A 12,853-nucleotide genomic window follows, 5' to 3' on the forward strand; every position below is an offset into this window, starting at 1 on the left:
GTGTGAGTGTGCCCGCTCTGTGTCGTAGGAGTTGTGACAGTCCTTTACCACATGCCTGTGGAACAGATGTTCTAGCATCCTAGCAGGTGAATATTGACGTCTGTTTTTGATACTTCCAGGCAACTTCTTTGTCACCATTTGCCCAGAACTAGTTTTAGATGGGTGAAATAAAAATTCATTTAATTTATTAGCCCATAGTGTAAGAATCTTTAAAAATCTTTGGCAAGATGAGAAGCTGGCCCTATGTTTAAAACATATAATCTCCCATCAGGTTCTAGCCATTTCTTGATTGTTTCCAGAATTTGCTAGATGTGAGAAAAGACAGTGTTCATTTTGCTTGCTTCCAGGTATATCAGTATTTTAAAGTATTGCTTCAAAAACAATTATTTCTGCAGCCTCTCTGCCATATAGTATTATTTTTGTTGGTGTTACCTTCATTTGCTTTTGTTTTTCCAGACAAACTTTGAGGCATAATTTTATTCATTGAAAAAATATATTGTTTCCAAACATTTGAAACAAAAAGCACAGATGTTGAACTTTATTAAGACATGAATGTGTAAAGCACATTTATTAATGCAGTCATCCCCTTTCAGGTGGGAAGAGAGTAAACCAATTTATTTTTTTATTTATCCTCAGTACACAGTGAATATACTTCTCCAATCACATGCCTGTTTGAGAAGCTTTAAGAGAAATGATCCCATTTTCCCAAAGATGCTTGTTTTTATTTAATTTTGTGCACCTGATTTTCCCATGGAACTTTTTTTTGAGAGGCAAATGTTTTCTTCTCAAATGATGCATGTTTTTGCCACTGTGCGGTCCTTGAACTACGAGTGATTTTTACAAAATAGTTTTTATTGCTTTTGTATATTTTACTTTCCAAATGAAGAGCTGAGCCTGATACAAAGGGTTATTCTGGTTTTGTACTTTTAGTTCATTTGTTTTCATATTAGAGTTTTGTTTTGGGTTTTAACTACATTTATATGTCTGATGCAGCTGTGGAGACAATCAACTGAAAATGTGAAAGTAACTTTTTTTTTTTCGTTACTAAATTCCCTTGAATTTTTATTCTTTGCTTGAAACATGTTAAAGAGTTAAGTCACTCTGGTTTATTGGATTTTTTTTCCTGTTAACACAATGATAAAAATCAAATCAGTGGTACAGCAAGTGTGGCCCCTGCAGGTTTTCATAAAGTCACACCAACTTCACTGTTACATAATCTTAGGAACCAGCACAGTTAAAGATATTGTGAATACTGATTTATATTTTATTAAAAGCTATAACACTAAATAGATCCTATTGTATGTGCAGGGTCTAGTCCAGTTATTTAAATTCAAGTTTCACTATTTGCACTTTGCATTGAACAATGGGTTTATCCGCTGATGAAATGGTTTGTGTAGAGAATTTATAAAGCAGTTGAAACTATGGTGTCATGTGCACTCTTGTCCTCCCCTGCCCCAGTAGAAAATGCACTCATCTAAAATTCTGTGGAAGGTGAGAAAGCTTGAACTTCTTTGCCTTGGCCCCACATTGACACCTGGAGAGCATAAGGGCTATGGAAGCACCAGGTCAGAGGACAGAACTAAGACTGTGGGACAAAAACTTTTCAAACCCTTTTAAGAGAAATCTGTTGGGCTCTACCTTTAAGAAAAACTGCCTTTTAGCTCTGCTTTTCTGTTCTGAACTTGAAGTCCCTAAACTGCAAAATCTAGTAAGTGTTGGATGGTTATTAAAATACTTTTTAGTTCAACTGTGGCACCAATTATTTACTCCAATTTGTGACTAGTTTTTTTGTTTGTTTTTGTTTTTTTGGCACTGGGAAAGGTGGAAACAAAACATTGAAATACATATTGGAAATAAAAATGGTTTGAGGGTCAGTGATATTCTCCCAGAATGTACTTTTCTTACCTCGGCATGTACTGTAGTCACTCAGTATTTGTATATGTTGCTAGAATTTAGATTGTATAAATAGTGAGATCTTAATGTGTTCGTGTGTTTTTAATAAATTGTACATATGTGTCTTGCTGAGAATTTCCTTTGGCTTATATGAAACCACGTTGAAGTTTGTAGCCTTTTCTCATACTACACAAAATGCCAGATTCCTCAGTTTTTAGCATCGCTCAGAAATTGTACTGCCATTATTCTACCCTTACAGTAACATTTGAAAATGCTACCAGTGGTTTTTTACTTTTACTCCAGCCCGGACCATCTGTTTTTGAAGCCTAAATTAGTTCACAAACTGCATTTTGTGTGGTAAACTCTGACTGTGTGGTAGGAGGGAAAGGTCACGCGAACACCCATCTTTTCCACCTCAGAGTTATTAGAGGAATCCAGTGAAACCATGGTACTGTGCAAGCATGCTCGTGCTAACAGAACACAGTCCATATTTAATGTCCAGATCTGGCTTAAATCAACCCGGAGTTTTCTCCCCCCTTATACTGCGTTTGACATACTCTTTAGAGAGGCAGGTTGGTTTCCGGTAACACCAGCCGTGTCTCCCAATGATAATTATTGTTCAAAAGATTAACAATTCTTTCAACTCTTACCTCTTCTGAGAACTTTTAATTCCATCCCTCTTGTAATTCTCTTCTCTTCCTTTTTCCCCTCCCCATAGCCCTTGGCTGTATTAAATGAGAAGGGTCACTAGCTCACATTTGTTCGAAAGGTTGGTTTTGACTTGTTTGCATCCAGTAGGACTCTTTTCTGATGCACCCTAGGCAGCCAGGTAAGCCTTCCCTTTGAAGAATTGACATTGTTCATGAAATTCCCATTTAAATCCAAAAAACAGCTTGTTTAGTCTCAAGGATTTATCTTCATTTTTCCTAATTCAAATAGTAAACTTTCAAATTTTAATATATTAAGCCAGGCAGAAAATTTAAGAATGGTCTCCTTGAGCTTGCCTAGCTCAGCTACTTTGTATGAGCTTTAAAATAATGCAGTCACCAGGCTTTAGTAATTGCATTCTTAGATTATTTACTTGTCCAGAATTTCATGTTTAGCCTATTTCCTTCACCTTAAAAACACCACCTTCCTTCTACCCGATTACTCATTATATAATCATGGTTCACTTAATTGCAAGACAAAAAAAGCTTAATGAAAACAGTATGATCTTAGATTTCCATAACCATACCTACTGTTATGTTCAGGGCTGCTTTAAGATTCAAATCTGTTTCCTCAGCTACAACAAAAAGGAACAGTCATCTAGCTACATGCCTAAAGTGGTTCCAGTTTGCCACATCAAGGCACAAACACATGGCCATTCCCCACCAATTTACAGTAGCCAAATGTTGTGCTCAAAACTTGTGGTCAACTAAAGCCCCTTATTAGGAAGTCACATCCTCTCAAAAGTCTAAGATGAACTAATTATAAAAAGATGTTTAGAAACACTTCGGAAAACTAGCTTGTTTTAAAAACAATGCAATCAAAACTTCTTTCCCTGATATCTTAACTAAGCATATCTTGGTTTTTATAAATTAAATATATTCACAAAAATTAAGCTGGTGGTTATGAATCACCAGGCAGTAAAAGACTTAATATACACAATTTTTTGACAAGTGCATCCAACATATTTAAAAATAAACTAAAAATTGCCGTATAAAAATAAAACTAATACTGTTAGCGTCGTCTTCTGAGTCTGTAGAGTCAATCTTCAGTCAAGTTGATTACAAAGTTTTTTTCTATAATGTCCTTCAAAAAGAGCTGCTCCGCTGTCACATTGTGATACGCATTCTAGAGAAGAAAAGGAAAAAATCATCTATCCCAGTCTCAAAACATTAACAGCAACAATGGGATACACTGTATCTAAAAAGCTTCTGAATAAAAAACTCAAGTCACAAGTATACAGGTAGACTTTAAACTTATGTTACCTTTTTCTTTGCTCATTCTTTTGCCAGGGTTCCCTAAATTTAGCCTGCTGTTTCCCCTTAAATCCTCACATAAGAGCACCCCTTCTTATCATTCCCCCCATCTCCTAAATCAGGATATAAAACTAGAGACCAAAATTTTAAGTCAAATGGTTTGATCACTTTAATAAAAACAGCACCTGAAATTCATAATAGAAATCAGCCTAAAGAAGCAATTGTAAAGCATGGCTAAGATAGATTTTTTAAAAATAATTCTGTTCTATTGATGGATATCCTAATTTTCCTCAGGAAATTGTTTCAATGTTCTGTTATTTAGATGGCTAGAAATCCCACAAGTGCTAAAAGATTAGGGCTGAGGAGAAATGATCCTGAAGTCTGTCGCAAGCACCTAACACTTGAACTACTCAAGTGTTTGTCTCACAAGGGGTAGGAGATGAGATAATATATGAAGGTCTGACCTGAATAATACCACTTCTTTGGCTTATGGTAGTGTTTGGGGATGATGACCTAAGGGGACTGATTACATAGGATATATCCCTACTTTACAGCAAATCATTCATATTTCCATATTAAAAATGTACAGATAACATTTTAGTCCTATCATTTGTGATATGCCACTAACCTCAGACAACTCCTTCCCATTCAGTTAAGTCTTAAAGATCCTATCGACCACCACTGATCTCTAATTCAAGAGAAGCATGATCTACTATAAACGTTTGCAACCTTTTTGACCATGAATATTCCCTCATGGAGTGAAAACGTTACAGACCTCCCCCTCTGCTTAACTAAAAAAATCCGATGAAAAGCACAGCAAAAAGTTATATCATCTTCCCAACTCCAAATTTACCTTCATCTTTACCGTGTTTTCAGTGCTCAATCCTCTTACGTGGATGAGTGTCCCTGTTCCATGGCAATGCTTTTAAGTGAGTTTGAGATTGTTATCAACAGCAAGTTGCCTACATGCATATTTAAATAGTGCAAACATGATCTAAGATAAGGCTTGGTGTCTAGAGGGGTTTGATGCTACTTGATAATAACTATGTCCTATTCCCAAGGGTCTGAGGCCCACAAATTGGAACTGCCTGGATTTGAGTCCCAGTTTCAGTCTTTGGTAGCTCTTGGGTAGGGTTAAGCAGCTCTCAAACTCTCAAAACCTGTTCCTTCAGTAAAAATGATAGAAAAGAAGATAGAGGCCTTGCAACTGTAAAGATCAGAGATTATACCCAAGTGTGTATGTATATATTACCTTATTCATCAAAGACATGGTGGCATTCCCATAATAGTGCAAAGGACTCTTGAGGTCAGAAAAGTTGTATTTAAAACCAGCAAGGTGAACTTCATGACATATGTGAAAGGCCAGCGTGATGGCAATAATTCCTGTTGTTGGGTGTTTGGGTTTCTGGGGAAGGAAATGAAAGTTTTTTTAAAACTCAAACAAGATACTGGTTTCCAAAGCATAGTTGGGTGACCTCATCTTATAAAACCGGGACTTCTGAACAGGTCATCAGGTGAGAAATACCTAAGTTAAAACCTCATCGTGTCTAAGGCCCAAGCCCCGGTTAATTTCCTAACTCTGAAAAGCATATAAATGTGACTGAAATCTTAGAAAAATCTTTCAAATAAAACTTAACTGCCGTATTAGCCCAGAGGACAGATATCAAATGAAGAAACACTGAGGCACCGGAAAAAGGATGCTGCTGCCTCATTTTATAAAACATGCTGAGTCAGGCTTCCTGTGCAAACAGCAGAGCCTGCAAATTTTGAATCCGTACACGAAACGTAAAGACAGGTTAATTCACTAATGGATGGTTAAGAGGCTTCACATAAGCCTTAAAATAGATCTCTCTTTTTTTTTTAATTTTATTTATTTGACAGAGAGGGACACAGCGAGAGAGGGAACACAAGCAGGGGGAGCAGGAGAGGGAGATGCAGGCTCTCCACGGAGCAGGGAGCCCGATGTGGGACTCGATCCCAGGACCCTGGGACCATGACCTGAGCCGAAGGCAGACGCTTAACGACTGAGCCACCCAGGCACCCAAAATAGATCTCTTTTACCATCCTAATAACTTAACCAGCTCTAGGGAAAGACTAATCAATTAACTTCAGTGGCAAATAGTAAGATTCTGACTTCTATAGAAAATAAAAATTCCAGATGTATACAGAGTAATGTCTACAGTCTCCACTGGATCATTATCAATTTAAAAACCAAAAAGGAAAGAAACCAAGCATCCCTTTCACATATACATATCTCCTGAAAATGCAGTAACAGATGATTGACAGGAGGATCTTCATTCAGTTTTAATTCTCACCGGGATGGCCTCCAAAGACAAAAACAAAATACATCTTAAACTTTTTAACACAGCCATCTAAGGAGATTTCCTTTCATTAAGGTAACAGAGTGCTTACAGATTCCATGGAAATAACACTATGATTTTGAGAAGGAGAATAAAAATCCAAGCAGCACAATAATATCAAATAAACTTCAGGAGGCAAGCTCATCTGAAAACTGCCTTTTGCATAAGCTTTTCTTTACCCCATGCCCTACTGTGAATACCATAAGCCTTCGCCATCTGCCAGAAAGGGAAATTAGTGGTTGGGTTAAAAACCTGGGAGTCATTCAACCTCATTGATCCCATCACTTTTTCCCACTTCTGTCCCTCCCCTTCATGTCCTCCGCTTCCTTTCTTCATGCCTTAAAGGACTTCATCCATCAGTATAATCCTTCCATTTTCTGCACCTCTCACCCACAGAAATAGATCATCACCTGACAGAATCTTAACCCTGGCTCAACCCACACCCAAGCAGCAGAACAAGCCAAGAGAAGACAACATTCGTGCCCGGGTACACATTCATGGCCAAAGTCTCAAGTGGGTGTTCAGTATTCCCCTAGTAAATTTCCATTCCTACTCTCCAAGAGTTTTATACCTTTATATCCAACAGCCTCAGCCTCCATCCCACGTCAAACTGCCTATTTAATCCTTATTTCACTAACAGAAACTGAGAAGAGCTATACCAGCTTCCCAACTCCCAGTCTACCTTCATCTTGACCTGTACTTTCAGCGCTCACTCTTACATGGATGCGATGTCCCTGTCCCTACCTATGGCCAACCTCTCCCCTCAGGCACTCTTTCCATCTCTTCTCTCTCACCAGATCGGATTCTGACAATGACCCACTGCTCTCCTCATCATTTTCTTCTGTTGAATCGTTCTCTTCGTCATATAAACATGGCATCTGTCTTTAAAACACAACCATGCAAGCAACCTTCCTTGATCCCGTGTCTTTCAACCATTTCTCTGCCCTCTTTTCTAACAAAACTCCATTAAAAATTTGCCTCCACTTGCTCATGTCCCATGTTCTTTTTAACCTAATTCAAGCAGGCTTTTTTTTGTTTCCTTATCCACATCATCAATATGACTTCACATTTCCAGAACCAGGCTTTATTCTTTGTGCGCAAACCCTGGATAGCATCCCACATAACAGACCTCTCTGAAATACTGCTGTGTCCTCAATTTGGCTTCTGGGATGCCATGTTCTACTGGAATTTTAATCTAGTTACAACTAGTTTTAGCATCATCTCTAAGATCAGGGTCTTCCTATTCTTTTGGAGATACTACCTAAAGCAAAAAACAAAGGTTGTATCTGATCTTACCTCACTTAGGAAATAAATTCAACATTCAGAAGCTGTTTTTTCCCCTCAAAATTACTAAGAAATTACTAAGAAGTTGGCCTTTCCTCTCAAAATTACTAAGAAATAAGGCTTAAATTTAAAACATTTATGCTTTTTGACTTGGGAATTCCTCTTCTAGGAGTCTATCCTACAGAAATCATACAAGTGGGCTGAAAAGCCCTATAATCAATCACATGCACTTCTAGGTAATTTAGAGAGGAAAAAAGCTGGATACAAACAGAAAGGTCTATGAATAGGGGAATAGCTAAATGGAGAGGGGAAATGGCAGAAGATATATATATATATATATATATACACACACTTGATACATATATATTCTAAGTTGTTTCATTATAAGCATTAGAATCTAATTATTCTAAAGTTTAGAACTTTTTTATCATACCAAAAAAAAAGACCAAAAAAAACAGATACATGATGTGTGTTTATTTTGTTGGATTTTCCCTGATTACTAAAAAGGGAAACCTCATTTCAGCTGAGCTCTTAATGTCACACAGTTTCTCAAGCTTCAAATGAAAAACCGATCCGTGCCACGGGGTCCAGAGGATACTGTCTTCTAGGGAATTTAGTAAACAAAAGGGCTACTAGAGTCAAAGTCAGTGAGACTCCTTTTAATTAAAAAATTTGGAGTTTCAGCAATATCTCCTCTATGACCTTAGAAATATTTCTGAACTACCCTGCCTTTCCTCACCTTTCCCCCGGCTTTCCTGTGATATTTTTATCAGAGTGCTTGAGACAGTTCTTTTTAGCCTCAGTAGCCATGCGCTTGTCCAGAGGCCATCTGGCTGCTCTGAGCAGAGACTGCCCAGCCGCGCCCCCACCCCGCCGCCCCCTCCTCATCGCAGAACACTGAAGACGAGGTTATGAGAAATGAGTCGCTGGGGCATGCAGGAGGAGACCCCAGAAGGGCTCCACAAGGGCAGAAAAAAACACTCCACCTAAGGTTCTTTCCTTCCTTGCAATCCGAAAAACATAAACATAATACCCACAGATACCTGATTTCACTACCTCGGATGTGGCCTTCAGAAGCCACCTTGTGAGTCATGGTTCTCATCCTTTCTGAGAAACCTAGGATCTCTCCACCCTACCCTAGCCAGATCTTTAGTTTGGAACTGTGCAAAGAAAAATACGTACCTGATTTTTGGGAAATACTTTTGGGAAGTGAAGCAGTTCATAAGCTGCCATTCTGATAATGAAAGGATCTAATATTCTGATTTGATAAGGTTTGTAGACCAAGTTTAAGGCTGGTTTCTTCCAAAAACCGTTAGTGTTCTGAAATTAAAAAAAAAAAAACAGAAAATAGAACATTGTGGTTGTCTTTTTTTTAACGAAAAAAATGAAAATTTTTTTAATAAAAAAAAAAACTGAAGGTAGTCAGAAGGCAGATCAATGTTGCCAACTTACTATTTTGCCACCCGTCAGCAGTTCCCACAGCCACTTTAAATCAAGCGGCTTAAAAGCAGTGAGAACCGCCGTAGTATTAGGATCATTGTGATTGGGATCTGAAAAAACAGATTCTGGATAAAAAAGTCGGAAGGTTGTCCTTCTCCCAACTTCCTCTTCATGTCCTAAAACAGGACCATTATTCATTCTGTGGGGAGTAAAACACACAAAATATGTAGACCAAGTGTAGTATGAGCCAATTCCATCCCAAGTTTCAGAGCTTTCAGAGCAGGACAGACAGCTGCGGCCACGGGCCCAGTGCGTAAAGCTACAGGGCAACGGATTTTTTTTTTTTTTTTTTTTAATGCATAACAGCCAAGGAAATAATTCCCTTTCATGAAACGGCTGCTTGATCAAAGGCAGAAATGTTCATCTGGATTTGAACATTAATTGTGGGGCCACTGATAATTCAGTCCTACCTCCAGGAAAATCGAAGACTCAATAAAACAAAATTAGGACATAGAACCAAAGACTACTAGAGTTAAGAGAGACCTTGGAGGACATCCAGAGAAAACCCCTTGGATAAAGGCCCTGCAGTCCAGAGAGAGAAAGTTACTTGCCCAAGTTTACACAGTCATGTAGCACATGGACTGAGAAACAAGAATCACTCTGAAGGTGATCTGAAGACCCATCAAAATTGTTGAGCTCTGTAATAAAGTGATAATATAAAATTGCCGTATTATACCCATGCACAACCAAATAAATGTTATTGCTAGAGTGAACTAAAGAACCACAAAGGATCTACCATTGGGTTTGCGTATGCTCAGTGCCAAAGTTAAACATGCACTATTTACGCATACACTATGAAGGCATGCTATTAAAAGGAATGCTTTGTTTCCAAAACAGTGTCCCCCTGGGAGGATAAATACTGTTTCACCCTTTGCTACTGACTCCATGTAACCTAAGACAGTCTTAACACTTGCAATGACTTTCATAAATGTTGTACCCGTGGCATTCTCCCACAAGGGTTTGCTGTGGTGCTGGATGATCAAATGTTTAGACAACTATAGGTAAGGAAATTCGTGTTTCAAAAATTGTCATGTGGATAAAATTTCACAGCTTCCTCAAAATGGATAGTGAACAGAAAATAAGGTGACCTCACTATGCAGAAGCTCTTGGCAGCTTGTAACCCAGCAAAACCCCCAAAGACTGCCAGGTCATCCTAACGCACTGCCCCACTCTTGAAAAGACTATTCATAGCCATTCCCAACACACACAACACAGGATGACCTTACTTCAACCTTTCAATGAGAAAATAGAGCTAGAAATGTCCTCATTTTCCCTCCACTCCATCTGTGGGACTCTTGGTAGCCATAACTACAATCCCAGTTTTCCTTTCCATTACAGAGGACCAACCACACTTGCACTCTGGAAGCCCATCCCATCTTGCTACCACACCAATCTCTTTGTTCATTTCCATCAGTTTACCAACATGCTCTAGAATCTCCTCTCTTTATAAAAGGAACAAAACAAAAAACAAAAAAGCCTCCTTTGGTTCCATAACTATCTCCAGCTACCATCTCATTTCTCAACTCCACAGCAAAACTTCTCAAGAGCATTGCCTACACTGCTTTCTCACTTTCTCACCTGTCATTCTCTCCTCAAACCACTCTGGTTGGGCCACTCCCCATATCATGTCTCCAAGTCTGCTTTTGTCAAGAGTGTGAGTGAGCTTCAGGTTGCCAGTCCAGTGGTGAACTCTGTCCTTATCTTGCATGACCTCTCACCAGCTGGTCATGGGTGACCCCTTCTCCTCTCCTTTAAAACACTTCCTACCTCACTGGTGGATCCTCTTCCATCTCTTTTACTCTTTTTTTTTTTTTCTTTTTTGCTCAACCTCCAAGTATAGAGTATCTCAAGACTCGGTCCTAAGCCCTCTTCTGTGTTTCTCGCTGGGAAATCTTGCCCAGACCATGGTTTAAACATAGCTTACAGGTTGTTTACCATCAAGCCTTTAACCTGTTTAACCAAATGCCTACTTGACTTAACATTGCAAATCTAGTAAGCATCTCAAATCTAACATGTTCCCACAGAAATCTTGATTCTCCTCTAAACATCTTCCTACCCTAGTCTTCCCCCAGCTCAATATTGGTACCTCTATCCAGGCAATCTCTCAAGCTGAAAACCCAGGAGGAGGTATGTGGTTCCTTTATTCCCATCTCTCCTCACACCTAACACATCAACAAATCCTGATAACCTTACCTCTAAAACATGTCTCAGTCTATCCACTTACGTACTTCTCTGTCATGACAATCCTGTTCCAAGCCACCACCATCTGCCTGAATATAGCCACCTGACTGGCCTCTTTATTTCTACCCTTGTCCTTCATATCCCATTGTCCATGCCACAGCCAAGGTATTTTAAAAACATAGCCAGATCAGATTGCTCTCCCGCTTAAAAATCTTCAGAAGTTTCCTGTTGTACTTAAAGTAAAATCCCAGTTCTAATCTCAGTTTACACAGTCCTATACAACCTACCCCTTGCTTTCCTCTTTGGCTTCCGACTGTACCACTCTCCCTGAGCCTGCTGCCCGACTCCCTCACCGGTTTTCTTGCTACTCTTCTCAAACCCAGGATCATGTCCTCCCCAGGACCTGCACTAAACATTCTTTCTGCCTGGATTGCTCTTCCCTAGTCTTCACATGCTGGTACTATAATGGTCACATAGGTCTGTCTTAGAAGTCTTCTCCTCAAAGTGGTCATCCATTCTAAAGTAGCTATTCAATCACTGGCTGTCACATATTTTAACTGTTTGTATGGCATTTATTATTGTATTTCCTTATTTATTTAATTACTGTTTTCTTCCCTTCATCACAATGTAAGCTCCATGGGGAGCTTATTCTCATTCACTGCTATATGCCCTGGAGCTGGAACTGTGCCTGGCATATTAAGGAGACTTCACAAATATTTGCTAAGTGAATGACCTGAAAATTTAGGCCTACTCTAGTCGACGACTGAGAGACCGGCTGTGTTAATGTACTTAAATATATCTAAGCAACTCATCTTCCTTTTAAACACAGTCATACTAAAATAGAAAATCATATTCCTTTGAAACAATTCCAGGTTAGCAAATAGGAAATATATTTACCTTATTATTACATCATAGGAGTCAATTTTTTCTCCTAATGTCTTATTCTTCAAAACTCCTCCATTACCAACCACCACGCACTTTTTACATGGCACACTGTTGGGCAAACAGACAAGTGAGGTTGAGACATCTTTCACATAACTGGGTGATTCCAAGAATTTGTTCATACTTTCCAGAACCCAGTGCCAAATTTCACTGGTTGCACAAGTAGAAAAAGAACCAACAGTTGACTTACTGGTCTAGGGATATATTAGAAAGATACAGGATTCAAGAAATAGCATTCCATAGGAAGTATATGATTGTTAGCAACTAACAGGTGCTTATGAGTCCATACACATTCCCTCATTTGATTCTCATAACCATCTGCTGAGATAGGTAAGCCTGATATTTCCATTTTACAAATGAAGAAGGTGTTCAGAGAAGTGTTGGTTAACATTTCAAAGTCATACTCCCAAGAAGCAGAATCAGGATTTGCATCCAGACCCTTAAAGGACAAAAACACCACTTGGCCTACAATTCTGCATGTTAATATTGATACAAGTGTGTTTACATGACATAGCTATACATTTTTTCCCAGCGTTTCTCACTCCCTGAGAATCCTGATTGTAGCTCTGGGTCATTGCTGCATCTTATTGATGTGGAGACAGTTTGGAATCTGGTAGGGAAGGTGTATCTTTCCTGGACCTGCCCACGAGCACTTCAATTCCCCCAACATGTACTGTTTCTTGGAGCTTAACCAATATAAACTAAAAGTTCATGCTGTGTTCCTAGCAGAGA

General features: G+C 38.9%; 1 protein-coding gene across 7 annotated transcripts in view; it reads right to left on the reverse strand.

Annotated features, from left to right (window-relative positions):
- Positions 1 to 509: 509 nt before the first annotated feature.
- ST3GAL6 (ST3 beta-galactoside alpha-2,3-sialyltransferase 6) overlaps positions 510 to 12,853 on the reverse strand; it is a 47,215-nt gene continuing 34,871 nt past the window's right edge. For all 7 annotated transcript variants that reach the window (XM_081798073.1, XM_081798066.1, XM_081798069.1 and 4 more), the window contains exons 6-10: positions 12,077 to 12,172; positions 8,951 to 9,137; positions 8,681 to 8,818; positions 5,107 to 5,259; positions 510 to 3,726 (exon numbers count right to left, since the gene is read on the reverse strand). In XM_081798073.1, the coding sequence (XP_081654199.1) occupies positions 3,640 to 3,726; positions 5,107 to 5,259; positions 8,681 to 8,818; positions 8,951 to 9,137; positions 12,077 to 12,172 (661 nt within the window). In that variant the 3' untranslated portion in view covers positions 510 to 3,639. The remainder of the gene's footprint in view (positions 3,727 to 5,106; positions 5,260 to 8,680; positions 8,819 to 8,950; positions 9,138 to 12,076; positions 12,173 to 12,853) is intronic.

The sequence above is a fragment of the Leptonychotes weddellii genome, chromosome 1 (genome assembly GCF_054177405.1).
Source record: "Leptonychotes weddellii isolate Sample4059 chromosome 1, ASM5417740v2, whole genome shotgun sequence".
Lineage (NCBI taxonomy): Eukaryota > Metazoa > Chordata > Mammalia > Carnivora > Phocidae > Leptonychotes > Leptonychotes weddellii.